Raw genomic sequence first — 19,946 nt, forward strand, 5'->3', positions numbered from 1 at the left:
TTTTAATGGGAGCCCTAACTGTAATCTTTAATTTACAATTTTTATTTATTTTTATTAATACATTCATCTTTCAGACGTTGTTGAAATGAAGTGTACATCCACAAACTTTCACATCATGGACCAGTCACATTTCTGGCATTTTGTTTTATAACGCACTTGATTAAATCTATTTACAAAAGTGTCAGTACTTCTGTCAGTGGATTTTATTCCCTCTTTCTTTCTTTAAAAGAAAATTAAGTTCTGCTATCCCAGGACAATGGAGGAGCTGCTGCAGCAGGTGGCGAGCCTTCATGAGTCCCCCAACCTCTACCCCACACCCCCCTCACTGATCATCGTTGACAGGCTGGAGCAGTTCTTGTGTGGTCCTGGAGGGAGCAAACAGAATGAATTTCATCCCAGAGAGCCGTCCTGTGCTGCACACCTGTCTGCCCTGTTGTGTGACACTGCTGCATTTCTCACAAACCTCCTGAAAGAACAGACCTCAGGCTGCGCCTCTTGCCGCCTCATCGCCTCTTTCCAGTCAGACGTCGACACAGGGCACACCAGCAGCAAGGAGTCAGTCACGGATATGATCCTAGATGTTTTTGATCGTTATTTCCAGGTCCGCTGTACAATTGAGCAGGACAGGAGTTATGAGGCTGCGGCGGCTGGACTGCAGGAGTTATGGCACGTATACCTTTCTGGGACAGGCAGCACAGATGCCTCTAGTTCTACAGGACATGAGGGAACTCCAGGAGTAGCCCAAGAGTGGCGTCTGTTGATTTTTCCCGACAGTTTAATGGAGTTTAAGTTGATTTGAAAAGTCTTCATCAAAGACTGGGGAAGTAATGACTGATGTTTTATTTCTTGCAGTCAGATATAAGCAAAGAGGAGATCAGAGGAGCAGAACATTCTTTCATGAGCAGCATGATGTTTTCAGCCATGTCCCTCCATTCATTTACTAGAGCAGTGTGTTTCTGGGCAGAGTTATGATAAAAACCATCACCAGAGCTTTGATGCCATCTGCTTCTCACCCTTTTAAAAATGAGGTATCAAGGCCACATTTGTAGAAGTCTGGTTTTTAATGAAGTTATATTCTAAATTACATAAAGTGTTGTTAAACACACAAATTAAAGCTTACACTCTTATTAAAAAAATACGTAGACATTGAGTAAGGGCATTGCTTCAAATTGATAAGTGACTAACAGCATTTTTAGCTCAAGATGTAAAAGTAAAGTCTGCTTTTGATCCCCCGAAGTAAAAAAGAGAGATCAGGAGTAAACGCTTCACATTCAACACAGATAAATGTTCAGCAATGAAAGTTGTTTCTTTTTGCTCACCATTTGAATCTTCTTGTGATCTGTCATGCTTACATTACAACCCTTTGGTGGTTTCCAGATGATATCACAGGTTAAAGTACTCTTGCAAAGCAGAAAAGATATTTTTAAAAATATTTGTATGGAAATAAAGAGATTTATATTTGCCTTTCCTTTTAGTGCCACATGATCCCACAAAATCCCAAAAATATAAATCAACAACATATAGCACTACCTTTGAAGTGAACAGCTTAGGTACAAGACACGATTCCTGAGGCACAAAAGCAAACAAACATGAAAATTTTGCAAAACGAATTAATTCAGCTTGACTTTAAATCCATGATGAATCCGAACATTTGTATATAATGTCAGGTTTGAGACAAGCTGTACATGTTCTGCTTTTTTGACAGCCACATTGAGTACAACAAACAATTAAGCACGATGAGTTTGAGACTTATGAAAAACATCCTACCCACGGCCTACAGTAGTGGGAAATGTATTTGGGTGCCAAGTTTGTGATTTGACTGTTTTCTGAAACAAATGAGACAATGCAGAAAAACATATTTACAAATACAGTGAGTTTCTGTAGATCTGGAAATGAAATTGATGTAATGTTGCAGGTTTCATGTGAAAACTGCGTGATTTAAATGTTTAGGTCATTTTGAAATTCACAAAATTATTCATTTTCTCTTGTCAGCAAAAAACAAAAAGGAACTGCTTCAGCTGTAACTGTCAGAACAAATCCCAAATATGTAGTTTAAAAAAAATTCAAATTGGACACTATTGTTTTTAGTAAACATTAGTCAAACATGCTAAATGTTGAGTTTGTTTGAAGATCAGTAAACCATTGGACCCACAGTCGGAGTGATAAAGGACGACATGCGGTGCTGGACTTTGACTTATTGCTATTTGAAAGATTGAAGTACTTCATCCACCTCCAACATCAGGAGTTAGTGCAAACTGAGACAATGACCATGATCAATGTATTTATTATCTGCAGTAAATTAGCATGTTAGCCACTGCGACCATGTCAGCATGCAGACATCAGCATTAAGCACTGCTTTGCTTAATTCCATCTGTTATACTTCAAGTTATTTACATGTTAAAATTATAACACCAATGTGAAAATGTTAATGAAAAAACAAATAGAACATGCATCTTATAATTTACAGAGCTGCCACGCAAAAGCCGAGGTCTACAGTATGCTGGTATGATGGAATGATCAGTTCAGCACAGAAGTGGAATATCACAAGTCCTCCTGAAAGGAATTGTGGATAATCTTCCATTTCAGTATGTCTGAACAAAAATGTTAGATATTAAAAAAAAAAATCAATATGGAAGCATGATGTTGGTAAATTATCATAACATTCTGATCTGATCTACAGGATAGAAGACTTATAGATCAGTATGTTGGCCTGTAGGCAGCCAACATCTCTTCATTAGTGTAGGTTAATATTTTATGTAAACCCCAGCTGACTTCTCTGTGCAAACACATTGTTGTGTACATAACAGATGATTTGGGTAAAGTAGAAATGAGCACTGAATGTCCAAGTAGACGATTCTATATGAGTTCTTCACCTTTCCTTTGGTATCAGTCAGCGGCCCGACCCTGGTAAACCTTTTGGTAACAGTTCAAGTGAGGCCATCTTTGATTAATATCCAAAGAATACCCTGATGGAAGGCTCAGTCCATGTATTGCCTGTCCAGTGTAGTTCCCTGTCAGTCATCATGGACAGGTTGGCGTTTCACCTGGAAAGGTCTTCTATGAGCAGGGATCTCATTCTCATACTCATTGGCGTAGATAACAGCTTTCCCAGTCTCCTCTACTCTGCTCATTGGGCTGTAATCCATGGAGACCCCAGAGTCTGCCACCGCCATGTAGATATAAGCAGGGCCTTTCGGCATCCAGACCTGGTTTGGGTATTCAAAGCTGGACTGGGAGGAAAGGTGACCTGACCCAGAGCTTGGCTGCACAGACCCGAGATCAGAGTGAGATTCACGCAACTTTTGCTTTCTGGAAGCAAAAAATACCTCAAGGGGGAAGTTCTCCTCAAGGATATCGCTCAGGTGTTCCTCTTGTCTGTGGCTATTGGCAGCGAGGGTGACATACGAATCTTGAGACTCTAGTAGAGAGGAATGGGAACCTGGGACTGGATCCTGGTGGAGAGCTCGTAGTTGGTCCATCAGCCAGTGATCGTTGGGGGTGGACCTCCATCCCTCTGGATGTCCTGACTCGCTCCTCTCCAAAGTCTCTCTGTCATGCAGCGTTTTCATTACATCTTCGTCTTCCTTTCTACCTGCCATCAAAGGTCTGGAGGTTTTGGGTGGCACAGGTGGTGATGACAGCGCAGGGCTAAGGTGGAGCTCTGAAAGGACTTCCACGGGAGAAAGACATTCTTCTGGGTGGAAGAACGCTGACCTCAAACAGTGTCTTCCACTGGTCTGTCCCATCCACTCCTGCACAAAACCCCAACCAAAGATTCTAAACTTCATCAAAATATCTGGCTTCAGTTTAATACTCTGAGAGCATGGTCTATGGACTCTAGTGTGACAGAAAGTACTGAGATGGATCGCCATGACGCTCAAGCCTCCCTAAGGACAACTGGCATCATGACAACACATTTAACCAATGTATAAATTTACTACATTTGTTAAGCATCAGCATGCTAGCACATCACTGTGAGCAGGCATTGTTTAATATTTAACACAAAACAGCCTTATCCTTATGCAGTACAGAGTCATGGAGCGCCTAGAAAAGCTGCTCCCTTGTCTTACCTGAAAGTCCCCGCCGTAAACAGTAAACAGGTCTTTAAATTTGCTGTCAGGAGCTGGAATTGTCGGCCAAATCTTCTTAACAAGAAACCTGAAAAGAGAGATGTTTAGAGCATTGTTGTATGTTTGTCTTTTTTGAATTAATCAGGGGTCTGAGGTCTAATTATGTGGTGAGCTATTGAGCTGTATATTCCAGTTTGACTGACCTGCGGTGAGACAGGAAGACTGTGAACACGAGTCCACCGAGGACTAAAATGATGAGAATTGTCAGGGACACAATGAGTATGTCAAGTTCTGGAAGAGGCACAAAAGATAGTTGAGTTACTGGGTCGATACCTCCAGCATGACCCTGGTAGTATGTGGAGCATTTTGTACACATTATATTACATCTGCTAGTCAATACTCACCTGCAGGAGGTGTTTCCATGAACACCGGGTCACTCCAGACACTCCAGTAGCCGTTGTAGATAACCCCGTCTAGCTTGACACGAACCTGCACCTTGTACATTGTTCCTGGCTTTAGATCTCTCAGAATTATTTCTGAGCCGGTTCGCACCACCTCCGTCTGTAAACAGTCCTCAGCTCATCAGCAGGCCGTAAGATAACCGCCCATTCCTCGCAACTGCTGCTGGAGGTGTGTCCAACCCCCAACATACCAGTTAACCATCATACCTGTCCCACGTCGCTGTCCGCCGTGACGTACCTGACCTCATACTTCTTGCTGTTGTCCATGTACCTCGCAGAAGGATTCACCCAGCTGACGTTCAACTGGCCTTGATGGCCCGTGCTGCTCACCGTAACATTAGCTGGGGGGTCCAGAAGAACTGCAAAGCAGGTAAGAAGCATGTTCTGGAGGATTCTGAAGTCAAAAACTCAGAGACTTCACCGCAGTAACTGTATGACCCTGATGTCACAGGCCTGCTTTAAAATGTGTTAAAGTTTTTGCATCATGAGGTACAAAGACAGATCAGGGCAGGAGGGGGGGAGGGCAGACATGCACCAAAGACTAGAATCAGAGTCCCACTTGGGGGCCACATGGTCTAACATGTGATCTAGCCAGGTGCCAGTCTTATTTCAAACGTAATATATATTTGGTTTGACAAGTGGAAATAATCTGTAAAGACAAGCCTGACCAATCCTGACCTTTAAACCCAAGTCTGTTAACTCTCCTGTTAGCTCTGTTTTGAGACTCCACCAATTCCTCAGATAAATATCAGCCTTTTTAGCTGCTACATTTTCCTTTAGCTGTGGCCAATAAAACAATGTTGATGTGATATGAACACCAAATATAAAGAGTAAAGACATGAGATGTGAACCCTGAACTGTGGCAATGAGGGGAGCTGTAATCTGTATTCTGTCTCTACACATTGCCACATTCATTGATCAGATCTACTGGTATACATGATTTAAATCATCTTTAACAAATACTGAGGATTTGGGAGTCATAGTGATCCTCCTCGTTGGTGAACTCACAGACATCCTCGATGTAAAGACTGCGATTGTGGATCAGTATTCCCTCACGGTGAACTTGTATGTCCATATCAACAAACTCCTTTATTTGGTTCAGGTGACAAGAAAACAGGCTCTTCCCTTTTGCAGCAGGGAGGACTCTCAGAGGGCAACTGCTGCTGTTTTCCAATCTGCTCGGGACAGAAAGACAGAAACACTAAACACTCAGACCAAAGAAAACTGTTTTTTAATAGAATAGAATACAGTACAGGATTAAGCTGAAATGTATTTTTTTCCATATTAAGCTCCTCAAACGTGAAAATAATTTCATTTGTATTGTACTTTGTCGCAAGATCAAAAACAATAGCAAAGAAAAATACTGTATTCCAGCTTTAAACAACTGCATATTGACTCTAAACTGACTGACTGTGACTCACTGATAGGTGTATGTGAAGGAGTACTGATCCACAGGGCCTGCCTTCTCCTCATCTTCCTCCCAGAAACACGTGAAGTCCTTCTTGGTTTCAGCGAAACACTTGGGGTTTTCTGGCTCTTGTTTCAGCATCACGGACACTGACAGGGTGAAGTTAAGGGGCAAAAAAGTTTCAGCAGCTTTTTTTTTTTTTTTTAATCGTGTCTGTCATCTTAAATAGAATTAATTACAAAACTTTTGGATGAATAATTGTTGAAAAACATCTCCAACAAACTTGAAAGTTTCTGATTGGCTGATTAAAGTTATCATCATTGTTAATCTTACCCTTTTTTTCGAAGTCTCCCGCACCCTGGACAATGAAAAGCGCTGGGATCGCGCCGAATATCACGGAAAGTGCCAACAACCGGTTCAGGTTATGGCATATCATCCTTTTGTCCTCTCCGGTGAGCAGAACGACGTTGACCTTCTGTTGTCCACGTGCATAACAGGAGAACAACCTGCGTCAGATGCGTCTGCTGCCGCTCTGGTCGGGGGGGACTTGTTTTTTTTATTCAGACACCATGGATAGCGCAACGCGGTTTACGCGCCTGCTACTGACTGATAAGGTGCGTAGAGCCGAGCTGTTTACTTGTTCCCAAGTCAATGAAGGGGAGGTTACGCAAGGGTAGCCTTAGAAAACGGAGTGATGGAGGGAAATCACGCGCTCATTGATGTTTACCACCTCCTGCTGGGAGTGAAATCTTCCAATGGCGTGCGTAAAAGCGCACGGACAGGCACATACACCGATGGATGGATGGATGGATGGATGGATGGATGGATGGATATAGATAGATAGATAGATAGATAGATAGATAGATAGATAGATAGATAGATAGATAGATAGATAGATAGATAGATAGATAGATAGATAGATAGATAGATAGATAGATAGATAGATAGATAGAGTTTAAATGCAATAAACTATTACAACATATAAACTGTTTATAGTTTATACTGTAATACACGTGTCACGTGGGACAGGGAGTGGGGCTCACTCCTCTCCTCCTCTCTAAATGTGTACTAAATGAGGAGGTGGAGCTGGGTTCTCGGCCCACTTTTATCCCTCCATGTGCCGAACTAACGGAAACCGCAGAGTCCACACACACACACAACACACACACACACACACACACACACACACACACACACACACACACACACACACACACACACACACACACACACACACACACACCTACGACTTAGACCTCAACACGTTGTTATCTACTTACTCCACTCACGGTTCCTTCTCTCGAGCAGCATATCAGCTCTCCAGAAGCTCCTGTTTCTTCACCCATGATAAGCCTGGGGGCGTAGCGGCCTCTCCCCGTCCGTTTAAATACAATCAAGAGCCCCTCTACCTCATATGATAGTGAAGCTGGTACTGATGTAATGAAAGGCTGTGTTTCACTCTTATGATGACATCCTGCTACAGATGATGACATGTTTGTCATTGAGCTCCACTTTAGACTGATTGGTAAAAATGAACCCAAGCTTCAATTCAGTTTACATGGATTTAGAGGCCCTAAGGTGGCAGGAAGAGGAGGATGAAGAAATCTGTGTTGTTGCAGGGGACATAGGCTGTGCGGTTTCTCTGCTGCTTCAGATAAAATGTGGAAGAAAACAGTCCTGGCTTTGTTTTTGGGGTCAGGAGGTTTATAGTCGTAAATTCCTCTTTAAAGGCTGTTGTCACTAGATACACAACCCAGTCGTGTTGCACCACAGCACAACTCGTGAATTATTTCAAACAGGAACTGAAGGAATTCTACCTTTTGTCATGAATATAATCTTTATTTTTATATCCATATTTCAACACATTCAATTAATTCTTGTATATAAGATGCATTCTTTTCACAATTCCTCCATCCAACAGATTCAGAGGTTAAAATAAAAGGTTCAAATGATCTGATTACCTCTCTTTGATACAGCTATTAATCAAGTATACGAGACATAAAACCAAATCGATCATTAACAGACAGGAAAGAGTACGTGTCCAATAGCAGCTGTGGATGCTAAAGACTTATCCGTATAAAAGCGGAGTATCGGCAGAGGATTTCAGTGTGGCAGACGCCAAAGAAAGCATTTCAGATTCAAAACCAGTGACTGTTCAGCACAGCCAAGTACAAGTGCAGCACATTTAACACGGATTGAAGCAGCAGCCGTCATTGTAATCTACTGTAGTGAAGCCATCTCCAACAATATGTTCTGTGATATGGCTGAATCCCATTTTAATACGACGCCAACCTGCACAATGTTATACAAAAGTGGAATACAAACATAGTGATAGAAGCAAATTCATGTTGAGCCGACGCATCAGAGCTCTCTGTGCATCTATCACCAGGTGGGTCGGGCTTTGGCATGACGTCACGGTGCAGCGGTTCGGGTTGGTATTGATGATCACTAATGATCACAGATGGCACTGGAGTGTTTCAAAGAAAAAAAAAAGATGTCCTTCATTTTTTTCCAGTTCCAGCCTTAATCAATCAGGAGAACGGTTCAATGCTGAGATATCAAGGATGGAATAAAAGGATTGAAACAAGCGGTTAGCTGCACAGTTTAACTAAAGCTAAACGGAAACTAATTGTAAAGACGTCACTGAGGACTTATTACAATAATGGGATAGAAAGTGAACCCCAACATTCTGCACCAGATCAATGATTCTTCTTAATAGTGCCAACAGCAGGACTTGTCAGAGATGATTGTGCTTCCCTTTCTGAACACACACACACACACACACACACACACACACACACACACACACACACACACACACACACACACACACACAGACACACACACCCTGTGCCGCTGCACTAAACAATAATTTGGTCAGTAACAACAACAAAAAAACACAAAGAAGAAGATAAGTCACCATTTTATAAATACTCACCTATGAAGCATAGCAGGTTGCCATGCCAACTGTCTTGCCATGCTACAGTTGGTGAAACGCTTACATTTGTGTTGAGGAATGACGAACCTGACGCGAGGCGGGTCACGTGACACGTACGAGAGTCAGCGGTGTTAAATGAAGCTGGTTATGATTCTCTGACGGTCTGGTGTTTTATTAACTGATGCTTCGACTACACAAAGACAGATGGATGATGGGTTTAACAGAGAACGTCACGACTGAAGCGATGGAAAATCCCATGAGGTTCATCCATTCCCGTTCACTGGACATACGATTCTGCAGCCAGCAGCAGGTTAGGGTTGACGGATCGAGACCACAAAGACAGAGAGGGCGTCTTTAAGGACAGACAGGCCTGATGAAGATTCAGCTCAGCCGGCCGGAGGGAGGAAGAGCTGCTGCACATTTCATGGCCGAGGCAAAGAGAAGGAGTTGGTCTTTATGTATCAAAGTGTGTGTGTGTGTGTGTGTGTGTGTGTGTGTGTGTGTGTGTGTGTGTGTGTGTGTGTGTGTGTGTGTGTGTGTGTGTGTGTGTGTGTGTGTGTGTGTGTGTGTGTGTGTGTGTGTGTGTGTGAGAAAGACAGAACGTGTGGGGGTAAAGGAGGCAGGTGGTTTAACAAGAACAGCCCCCCTGGTTCTCTGAAGGCGAGTCTTTCAGGCCCTGGCCGCCGTGGTTGGACATGAGGTTCATGTCTCCGTCCATGGTCTCGTTCATCTTGTCACAGATGACGTCCACCAGTCGCTCAAACACCTGCTTCACATTGATGTTGTCTTTAGCGCTGGCCTCAAAGAACTGGAAACCTGAGGTGGGGGGGGGTAGATGCACTCATGTTAACGGTAACAGGAATCACACATGGATGCATTAAATATCCGTCCACAGGAGCGGTGAAGCAGACGACACTCTGGGTGGGTGAGTCTCTACCTAGCTCCTCCGCCAGCCGCTGGCCGTCCTCTGTGGGCACCAGTCTGTCGTCCTCTAAGTCACACTTGTTACCCACCAGGATCACCTGAGCGTTGTCCCACGAGTAGGTCTTGATCTGCGTCGCCCTGTGGGACAAACAGAGCGTCACAGTCTGGAGGGGCAAAGCAGCTGACAGGAAAGGGCGTGGCCTGTTTGGCCATACTAATGGAGCAGATTAAACACCAAGACAAGGCTTGGTAATGAACCAGGAGGTGGGCGGTAGCGTCTTTGGTCAGCGGTTTATCTTTACAATGGGTTTTATTTACTTCACCAGGTCATCTCAGTAATTGGTAAATGAATCCAACTCACCAGTCCTGAACTGCGTTGAAGGAGTCCTGGTTGGTGATGTCATACATGAGCAGGAAGCCCATGGCTCCTCTGTAGTAGGCGGTGGTGATGGTGCGATAACGCTCCTGCCCTGCTGTGTCCTGCATTCACACAGAAAAGTTGAATCAACGCCATGTTCCATGGATTTGTGACAGACCCACACAGGTGACCTTTCATCCACGTCTGGTTATGTGATTTACAGCCACCAGGGGGCAGTGCTGTCTAAACAGAGACCTGGGGGGGAGCAGAAGCAGCTCACTTCTGCTCTTTTCTGGTCTTGATTTGGTAAAGAAACAGCAAAAAATTTAAATACATGTTTTGTTTTGTTTTTCAAAGGCGTTGAATCTGCAGATGAACCCTGTTTGGCTTCCATTATTTGAAATTGAAACTTATTGTCATAATGTTTACATAAATATTTACATTTCTATGACATTGATTGCATTAAAACATGATTTTTCTAAAAATGTGTTTGGTTTTTAAAAAAGAGTTACGTAGAATTTCCGGCAGGTAAAGTAAAAACCTCCTGGGTTAGCGTGAAACAGAGACCAAGGTAAGACTTGACCCTTCATACGTTTCTCTCCATACAAACTTCTTGGCTTGATGATGTCATCAAAACGGGATTTTCTCCACTCCACACAGTCGAGGAAAAGATGTTTGTTTGTTTTTTTTTGATGGGAGCTGCTGTCACAAGCAATCCTCGTCAGACAGGCCTTCTGGCTCGCATCGATAACCAGGAAGAAAACCTATCACCGCCTCCTTTAATGCAGCCTGTTGTTCTGGGACCGTGGCTCTGCATGAATGTTCCTAAAGGTGGAAGAGGGGTCGTCGTGCCTGAAGGAGATGAAACTACACCGAACTGAAAAAGCCAGAGTGACGTTTCAACGGGACAAGGGAGAGACGTTTGAGGATGTGCTACACACACGTTACTGTGCATTTTAAGAGGCTTCTAATAACAGTTAGCAACTAACTCAAAGAAGAACGAATCCAAAGGCTTCACACTGGAGACCAAGGACTTGGAACTCCCCAGCGAGACGAACTGCCACCTTACAGCAGCTACTTTTCCCAGCACTGTGTTACCCATCAGGTCTCTTTCCTAGGCAGAAGTCTAAAAAAATCCACACTAGAACGGTGTTCTGCTGTTTGTTGAGTGCAAAAAAATCACTTTGTTGTGTTACTATTGTGTGATTTGTGTGTAAAAAGGGACGTATATGAGGAGCAGAGTCTCTATCCCTGACTTCATCAGCAGATCTGAAATGGTCGACAGGTGAAATTAGCATGTTGGACGCTGGGAGCAAAACGACTAAACAGGTAGAGTGAGCTACAGTTATTAGCATCAGAGGCCTCTGTGTATTTTTGTGTTCATGTGATGTTTTCCTCAAGGAGGAGGAGGAAGGGGAGGAGCTGCAGCCCAGGTTGTCCAGGTAACCTGAGGCCATCGTTGGTTATGAATGTTCCATTAGGGCAGGAGGGGCCACATCAGCATAATGGCTGTCCTCAAAGGGCCCGATGTAACTTATAAATGTAACTAAATGTAACTCAATGTAACGTAAAATAAATAAATAACATCAAACACAAATTACGAAATTAACTTTGTTCAAAACAATTTTATCAATGTTAAAATGGGCTTGATTACTGCATTGTGGGAAATGTAGTTTTGCCCAAAGCATGCTTTTGATCTATTTATGTTTAGACACCGACCCTTTATACTCTGGCGGGCCACATAAAATGATGTGGCGGGCCACATTTGAGTTTGACACATGTGCATTAGAGCCTGGACCATCCGTCTCACTTTACAGAACTGGGGAGGGAGCAGCCCGCCGCTCCAGAGGGGAAAGTCATCACTCACTCCCTCCCCCCTCCAGTGCCACAGTCAGAGGTGATTCTGTTTCAATAAAGAGTGAAATATTCCAGGTCCAGGTTCCATCTTTATCTCATCAATGCAGGGATCAGAAAATATCAGCATAATGGCAGCGCTAACCGAATTTCCAGTCGACTCCAGCCAGTAAACAAAGCCGCTGCCTCCTGTGTGTATGCATGATGATGGATTCATTCGGCTCAGATGTCACAGGGACCCCGATCTCTACACATGCGTCGCCTGTGTGTCGACTGAACGCACATGAAGGATGTCGTCCCCCGGGCGACCACACACACACACACACACACACTAAGTTCAGAGGTGTTTATTCTGAGTGTACAAAAGGTGTGTGTGTGTTTGTTCAAAGACAAAATCTTATTTCCATGACAGAAGAGAGGGATACGTATAATATGTGTGCACAGTGTCAACATATTGTAGGTGGATGGTGTGTTATCAGTGTGTTTCCATGACACACACCGGGGGCGGCAGGCTAGCAGCTGTCAGAAGCAGGATCACCTGGTGGATCTCCTGCAGACGGCGTTCAGCAGGAGATCCAGTCGGTGTAACAGTCTCACAGTTGATTATTAACACAGTTTGTAGGAGGACCTGTGTGGAGACATGGCCGCCAGCCCCCACGCCCTCTAAACACACACCAGCACCGCACACTGCCGTGCAGCGGATCTCCAATCCGACTCTGTCAGACACTGATAGGGAACTTCCTGCTGAGGAAATACCAGGCCGGTTCGTCATCCAGCTGCACCCTCAGTCCTGACCACATGGCCAAGAACGCACAATGCCCACCTCCGTAAACGAATCGCTGTTACCCAGGACCTATTCCAGGGTTCCTGCTGTATCATGTGACAGATACACGTTCGGTTAGCGTGGTGTTTGTTTTGGCGTGGGCAGGTGATTCATCACGGCTACCGTTTGTGCATCAGCGGCTCTCAAATTGTTGGTTCAAATGACTCACCTGTTTGAACAATTCATAAATACAGATGAATGGGATTTGTAGTATATAATAAGGAAGGAGCAGGAGACAGAGAGTAATGGGACATGGAACAGTCCTGCAATGATTAGTGGTCTTCTTTTCGCATCCCATGATTCATCTGGAGATCAAATTCTTCCTGTGCTCCCAAATCATCATAAAGCATTTAAGAGCGAAATTCCCAACAGTCGTGAATCTGACATTTAAATCGGGAGGTAATTTGTTAAAGCGTCGCTCATAAAAGCCACAACTGGATCCCATGAAGCATTTCTACATTTCAAGGGTTTCTCAAGAACACAAGACAACGTGTGCCGAAGGGAAAAAAGAAAAAAAAACTGACTTAGCAAAGAGGAAAAGTCATGACTCAACGTCAACAACAACCACTGCCTGTTAGGAAAGCTGAGTGACACAAGCTGCCGCAGCTTCAACACAGTCGGATAGCGGCAACGCAAACTTTATGGGCTGTAAGAGCTCAATAATCACTGTGGAGCCTCTGAATATATTATTTCTGCTTCTATGAGAGGAGGAATATTTATGCAAAACATGAAAGGAAGGGTTGAGATCACATGGCAACCCAAAATACTGGTTTAAGTACAAAGAGTATCACCAAATGATGCTGCTATTATGTAGAAATTTGGTTTATTGATAACAGATCAAATTAGACACTGTGGGTTCCTTTTAACACCGTGATAATTTATGTGGATATTTATTCACACTCGCAGTAGTCGAGTTCACCGTTCAGGTTCTTCTTCTGATGATCAGAACAGGAAATAAAAGAACACAGCAGATTTCGACAATCTCTAAGAAATGAGATGCCTCTGTCTATCTCTGTCCATCTCTGCCGAGATGAACCCAGACTAATTTGATCCCTTTTTAGTAAAACAAATATTGGTTGGTGTCCTATTTTGTCATGTTTTTGTGCTGTTTGGACAGAGAGAGACAGAAAAGCATCTTTGCACCATCATCATCATCATCATCACCATCAGGTCCTGAGTGGCCACGGGATTCAAGCCTCCTGATCTAAGGTCACTCGGGCTGTTTTTTAATAACCCTGAGCTCCAACTAGGCTTTGGAGCGTCAACCGATGAAAACACGACTACTGTTTTTCTGAGGGTGACCCATCTTCCTTATGTCTTGAGTAAACACCTAAACTCAGCAGATAAAGGGCAGGAGGTAAGAATGCATATGAAACCACGAGGAAGTCACGCTTTTTTACACTTGTGCAATTCATGGGTTAAACTTCCACAAGGGCCAAACCCATAATTCCAGAAAAACCTGGTCTTTCACAGTCTCCTGGTGAGACTTCCATCTCCACACTGCCTGACAGAACAAACTGATACCGACACTCCTTCCATGTCCTCCGTTCATGTTGTCTGTGGTGGTGATGTCATCGTGTAATACCACAAATAAATACCACACTGCGTTGCATACTTGACACACTCACCCAGATCTGCAACTTGATCCGCTTTTCGTTGCGGAAAACGGTCTTGACTTTGAAGTCGATGCCCACGGTGCTGACGAAGGCTGAGGTAAAGGAGTCGTCTGCATAACGGAACAGGAAAGAGGTTTTTCCCACACTGCTGTTGCCGATGATCAGCAGCTTGAACATGTAGTCAAAATTCTGGTCAGCCGCATCCTTCTGGGAGGGCTGCTGCTGCAGCCGCGAGTCGCTGGATGCCATCTGAAGATGATGGAGGAAGAGAAATAGTGTCAGGGATAGAAAGGTCAGCGTTTGGTACCACGGAGACCAGAGCGTCCTTGACCACAGGCGATGTCACAGTAAAGACACAACGTAGGTTCATTTGAATTATTGTCTGATCTGATTTGAGACAAAATTTACAGGCTAATCATAGCTTTGAACCACGCATCAGTGAATGACGGATGTCGGTCATCATCAACAAGCCGACTGGAGAAAGATTGGCTCCATCCCCTTCTACCCTTCTAGCCCCAACCCCAACCCTAACCCTAACTCTACTCATAATCCTAGCCCTAACCCTAATACTAACTTTAACTCTAGATCTAACCCTAACCCCATGTATGGTACTGTGTCCCGTTTCTTTAAGGTATGGAGGAAGAGTTTTCAAGATGTAGATTTAGAACAGAGGGTTAGTCGACAAATCCCAGAATGCTTTGTGACGAGAGGCAAAAACGAAAGATGGTTGCCATTCAGGTAAAAAATGTTGTTAAATAGCCACGATAAAAAGAAAGAGATCCCAACAATATCAGATGGATTTAGATCTTTATGAACCAATCTGTTCTAATCTCTGTTTAGGTTTCTTGTTTGAACTTTTCTTTCCACTCCAGGAAGGAGGTTTTTCTTGCTTTGGTTTTGTTTTGCATCTGTTAGCATAACTATTCACAAATGCACAGATGGATTTGGATGAATATGTTTGAACATGCAGGGTGACCCAGATCATCGTCCTCATCCAGAAGCCACAAGATGACCACTGCAGGATAGAAGACCTACGCTAGAGCTTTGCTCCCAATGTCATTGTGAACGCTCAGATTAAAAACACACACACACATATGAACTACAGTACTGAGGTGTGGTGAAACACATATAAAAGTGGTTTACTCTCTCTATTTATGACCCAGATAAGAGCCATAAGAATTATCCACAATGCTCATTATAGAGCTCATACAAATCAATTATTCATTAAATCTAAACTACTGAAAATGCATGACATCATCAGCCATAGAACTGCTCAACTCATGTATAAAGCGGCCAATAATCGTTCACCACAAAATATATTAGCACAAATTCAGAATAATGAATCCGGCTATCATTTGAGATGAAACACAGCATTTCTACAGAAGAAAGCAAGAAATACATTAAAAACATTTTCGTTATTTTTTTATTGGTGTCAAACTTTGGAGCAAAGTGGACAACGAAGTTAGGAGTCTAAGAACTCTAAGAACTTTAAAAAAGATTTTAAAAACTTGACTTTGCAAGGTTAGAGTTCTGACGCAAATGATGGCTAATATCTCAGATTGTTATGTATGCATGAACGTATAAATGTTTGAATTTGATTGATAATGTGTTTTAATGAGAGAGAGATGATGTTGATTCTGGGGACCGGAATTTCAGTGATGAACTTGAAGTCTGCTGTAAAAAAAATAAACTGAATAAATTAAAACAAAATAAATAATAAAAAAAATTGGACATGACTGTTTTAGCATTAATAGTCAAACCACCTTAATCCACTCCCCTTGTTCATCCTCAAGATCTCTTTTCCCCAAACACACACACACACACACACACACACACACACACACACACACACACACACACACACACACACACACACACACACACACACTCACACGTCGGCCTTCATCTTCATCCGACTGTCAGTCAGTGTTAGAGTAGGTGAGGGGGGGGTCGCCCATGAGGTACAGGTAAAATCTAGATATATAATATAAAACCTATCAAACATAGAGGCTAAATAAAACAGGACACCCCCATCCAGATGTTCCAGCTCACGCAGGTGTGTGTTTGGTTCTGTGGTCAGTTCTGAGGTCTGCTGCTTTCACAACCTGGTTCCCTTTGTCCAGTCCAGCAGGGTGGGATCAACAGACCTTCTGATGGACAACCGACCAATGACAGCCCGGCTCACATCAGACTTCCTCATTCATTTTAGCCACTGCAACATTTCTGTCAGGCGGTAGGAATTATAAACGCAATAAAACTATGATAGCAGCCCCTAACGCGCCAACCGAGATGAACCTCAGGCTGAAACTTTCACAGATTCGACTTCTTTCAATTTAAAATGAGCAGTTCAGAACCTTAATAAATCATGTTTGACACACTGAATGTGGCAGAGATAAAAAAACAAAAAAAAGTTCAGTGGAACCTCGAGATGCGAGCTGCTCGTATACGAGTTACTTGATAAAAGAGCCGTCGCTCTCATTCTTCAGACCCTGTTCTTTATCAGGTGTTGGCGGATGGATACGACATCAGCTGAGACCGGATCTCGTTCTTTATCAGGTGTTGGCGGATGGATACGACATCAGCTGAGACCGGATCTCGTTCTTTTGCGTTTCTTTTCATTCTGTATTATTGTTTATTTAAGTTATATATAATCAATTAAACACAGATAAAGTCTGAATGTCTGTTGGTTGATAAAAAATATGTGGCTGCAACAAATGATGTTTTTAACTATTTTAAACGGGGAAATGTTTGCCTTACGAGTTTGTATCTAGAGCTTTTACTGTAGTTACCGATCTGCTAATCGATCAATACTTGTGCAGATGTTGGTTAAAACCATCTGTGTCCATTAAAAGGTTTAGAATCAATACGACCAAACAGAGGAGGTAAACAGTGTCCCGTCCGTCCATCTGCTTCATAACCGCTTATCTCTGTGTAATCTCTCCTGGGGGCAGGTGTGAGAATAACTGCCCCCGACCCTTCGTCAGTCAAACAGAGGTGGGGGTGGGGGCAGGAGAGCAGAAAGGCCTCGTGTCCCTCCTGACAAACACAGCCCTGCCTCCGTCTGCCGAGGCTGGTCTCCGTGGAGACCGAACCAGGACTCAGCTGCCAGCGAGGCCCATTAGTGGTCAGAGCAGCCGTCTCCCTGGGCTTTTAACCGGCCAGATGGAGGCTCCAGAGCAGGATACAGATACGTATCTCACTACCACCACGGGCGATGGAAAAGGACCACCAAAAGCCGGGAGCAAGTTAATTACTTGGAAATGAGAGAAGCCTGGAAAATTGTTTACAGTGGCTAATCTCATGATAATAAGTCTGTTATTAGGAGGTTCTTCTGCTCTGCGCAGCATCTTGGTATCGTCTGAACCTGTGACTGTTGAGGGGAAAGCAGTAACTTTAAAACAAGTGAATAATTAATGCACGCTCAGAGAAGATATTAAAGTGTTGTGAGCTGCTGGAGACCTTTGACATGGAGGGGGAACGTTTGAGAGAAACTCTGAGCCGCCTTCGCTGTGTTGGTTCTGTCTGCAGCGACAAACGTTTGTCTTCAGTCCCCGAGGCTTTGAGGCGGACTTCCTCCACACCGGTGTGTGCAATCCTGTGTTGGCTGATGTTGTAATTAAACACAATGCTCTTACACAACTTAACTACACACGGCCAGCTCCAGAGTCACAGCACATACCTCCCAAACACAATCCTGTCAGATTAAAGGAGCGTTCCACAGAGAACGGCTCTTTCTAATCACTCAGAACTGTTCCAGCTCTCATCACATGACGCCAGCTGGAGAACTGACTCTACCGACTAGAAAGTGATATTTTCCTACTGGAGCTTTCCTCTGGGCTCAACCTAAGCCTGAGGTTAACCCAGTCACATGTGTCCTTTGTGTTTACTGAGCGGTTCAGGAAGTCTGCAGGCAAATAAAGTTCTCTTATCATCTGTAAAGGTCTTTTGTAAAGAATTTTAACTGTGATGATGTGGTGTGGCTTCATTTTGGGTGTTAAGTTTCCTAAATGTAAAGTCCTCTTCCTCCCCACGGTGAAAACATTATATAGGGAACATAATCTGGAGCTGTGACACCACAGAACCTGGACTGGACCTGCTGAGCAGCTGTGATGACACCCCACTTCCACTGGTGCCAGCAGTCATTACGCACAACTGGCATCATCCCTGAGAACAGGAGCTGCTTTAAGGCACAGCTCCATCTCCAGGAAGACAAGTCAAGGCGAACGGGAACCAGGTAACCGGTCCGAACCTGTCCGAACCGCAGGAAACGAACCAGCTGTCACATCCGATCCTGGACTAAAGGAAGGACTGGGCGCACTAACGCACAGGGCGCACAGGCCGGGACATCCACCTCATTTAAATCCTTACGTGTTTGGACTATACTGACAAATAAAAAACTGACGTCAGGTTGAATCTGTTATGCTGGATTAAAAAAATGACAAATCTAAAGTAAAATCCGGAGGTGGGGTCACGGAAAACTAACTCACCTTGTTGTGGACGAAAGAAAACTCAGTTCCGGTCGGACAGTCTTCTTCAGGGGTGTCTCCTTCAGGGGTGTCTCCTCCAGGGGTGTCTCCTCCAGGGGTGTCTCCTCCAGGGGTGTCTCCTCCAGGGGTGTCTCTTTCAGGGATGTCTCTTTCAGGGGTGTCTCTTTCAGGGGTGTCTCTTTCAGGGGTGTCTCTTTCAGGGGTGTCTCCTACAGAGGTGCAGGTGAGGCGTCCCGCAGCGAACACCTGAGATCTCCGTCTTCCTGCTCCCGCAGCCCAGCCCGCTCCTGTTCTCCCTCCCCAGAAGCCTCCTCTCTTCCCGTTTCTTCTCCTGCTCCCGAGGCTCCCGGATATCAGCGTGGAAGGCTGGCTGTTTCTCCCTCCCACTGTGGAACAGCCTCCGACTCACTCCGGTAGGGGGCTGGGCCCCGAGTGCGCGCAACGGAGCGCGCAGGCGCTCCGCTGACGCACACACCTTAAAACCTTTCCAATGTGTTTGTACCAACATGTCAGGTTCTTATCGAGGAAGTTTTATCATTTTATTCTTCCATCTTCTTTTTTATGAGTGTGACTTGATGCTTTTTAAACTCCTCTAAAGTTTTTCCGCGTCTTTCAACACTCCTCTGCCTATTAAATAAAAAGTATGGAGGCCTTCAAATAAAATGATGTGAGTGGACAGCGAGGTCCTTTATTTTATTTCTAATTATTATTAATTATTTCTTATTTTCTTAATTAACTTTTATCTTCTTCATGGGTCGGGAGTTGGATGGAAACAGTGCCCCTAGCGATGTCTAGTGGTACTATTCATGCCAGTTTTCAGTAAAAGTGCATAAATATATAAAAAATGAACACAGACCACTGATGAAAGTCTTTACCATTGGACATAAGTGAACCTTTACAATCACAAGAAGGCAAAGTGACAACAGTGAAGGCAGAGAACATCTTTGACAACCCATCTAGTAAATAAATAGAACGATAGCAGACGACAGATGGAAAGGATTTTGACA

At 43.9% G+C, this 19,946-nt stretch overlaps 2 protein-coding genes across 6 annotated transcripts; both read right to left on the reverse strand.

Moving 5' to 3' along the window:
- Positions 1 to 119: 119 nt before the first annotated feature.
- On the reverse strand, positions 120 to 6,677 carry epor (erythropoietin receptor). 5 transcript variants are annotated; one of them, XM_068337093.1, is made up of 11 exons: positions 6,273 to 6,656; positions 5,953 to 6,088; positions 5,540 to 5,706; positions 4,739 to 4,890; positions 4,475 to 4,631; positions 4,274 to 4,361; positions 4,071 to 4,158; positions 1,531 to 1,566; positions 1,320 to 1,400; positions 464 to 606; positions 120 to 365 (listed from the first exon to the last, which is right to left on the reverse strand). In XM_068337093.1, exons 1-10 carry the CDS (start codon positions 6,373 to 6,375, stop codon positions 592 to 594), a joined length of 1,023 nt encoding a protein of 340 aa, XP_068193194.1. In that variant the 5' UTR covers positions 6,376 to 6,656; the 3' UTR covers positions 120 to 365; positions 464 to 591. The 5 variants fall into 5 exon arrangements, with proteins under 5 accessions (XP_068193194.1, XP_068193195.1, XP_068193192.1 ...); XM_068337094.1 differs by having other exon boundaries at positions 121 to 365; positions 481 to 606; XM_068337091.1 differs by lacking the exons at positions 120 to 365; positions 464 to 606 and adding an exon at positions 614 to 816 and having other exon boundaries at positions 6,273 to 6,677.
- Positions 6,678 to 8,431: 1,754 nt separating this feature from the next.
- Positions 8,432 to 19,333, reverse strand: rab3db (RAB3D, member RAS oncogene family, b). Its single transcript, XM_068337095.1, has 5 exons — positions 18,940 to 19,333; positions 14,465 to 14,701; positions 10,163 to 10,281; positions 9,815 to 9,939; positions 8,432 to 9,693 (listed from the first exon to the last, which is right to left on the reverse strand). The coding sequence occupies exons 2-5, from the start codon at positions 14,699 to 14,701 to the stop codon at positions 9,506 to 9,508; spliced, it is 669 nt and encodes a 222-aa protein (XP_068193196.1). The 5' UTR covers positions 18,940 to 19,333; the 3' UTR covers positions 8,432 to 9,505.
- Between the last annotated feature and the right edge of the window lie 613 nt (positions 19,334 to 19,946).

The sequence above is a fragment of the Antennarius striatus genome, chromosome 16, assembly GCF_040054535.1.
Source record: "Antennarius striatus isolate MH-2024 chromosome 16, ASM4005453v1, whole genome shotgun sequence".
Lineage (NCBI taxonomy): Eukaryota > Metazoa > Chordata > Actinopteri > Lophiiformes > Antennariidae > Antennarius > Antennarius striatus.

Bases quoted from the DNA above. Each gene is read 5' to 3' on its own strand.
- epor (XM_068337090.1), bottom strand. From the start codon at position 6,375: ATGATATGCCATAACCTGAACCGGTTGTTGGCACTTTCCGTGATATTC. The intron at 6,089-6,272 runs GTAAGATTAACA...TCACCCTGTCAG, and splicing joins GGGAGACTTCGAAAAAAAGG to TGTCCGTGATGCTGAAACAA. The intron at 5,707-5,952 runs GTGAGTCACAGT...TGTCCCGAGCAG, and splicing joins TCCTTCACATACACCTATCA to ATTGGAAAACAGCAGCAGTT.
- rab3db (XM_068337095.1), bottom strand. From the start codon at position 14,701: ATGGCATCCAGCGACTCGCGGCTGCAGCAGCAGCCCTCCCAGAAGGAT. The intron at 9,940-10,162 runs GTGAGTTGGATT...TTTGTCCCACAG, and splicing joins TTCAACGCAGTTCAGGACTG to GGCGACGCAGATCAAGACCT. The intron at 9,694-9,814 runs GTAGAGACTCAC...CCCCCACCTCAG, and splicing joins GCGGCTGGCGGAGGAGCTAG to GTTTCCAGTTCTTTGAGGCC.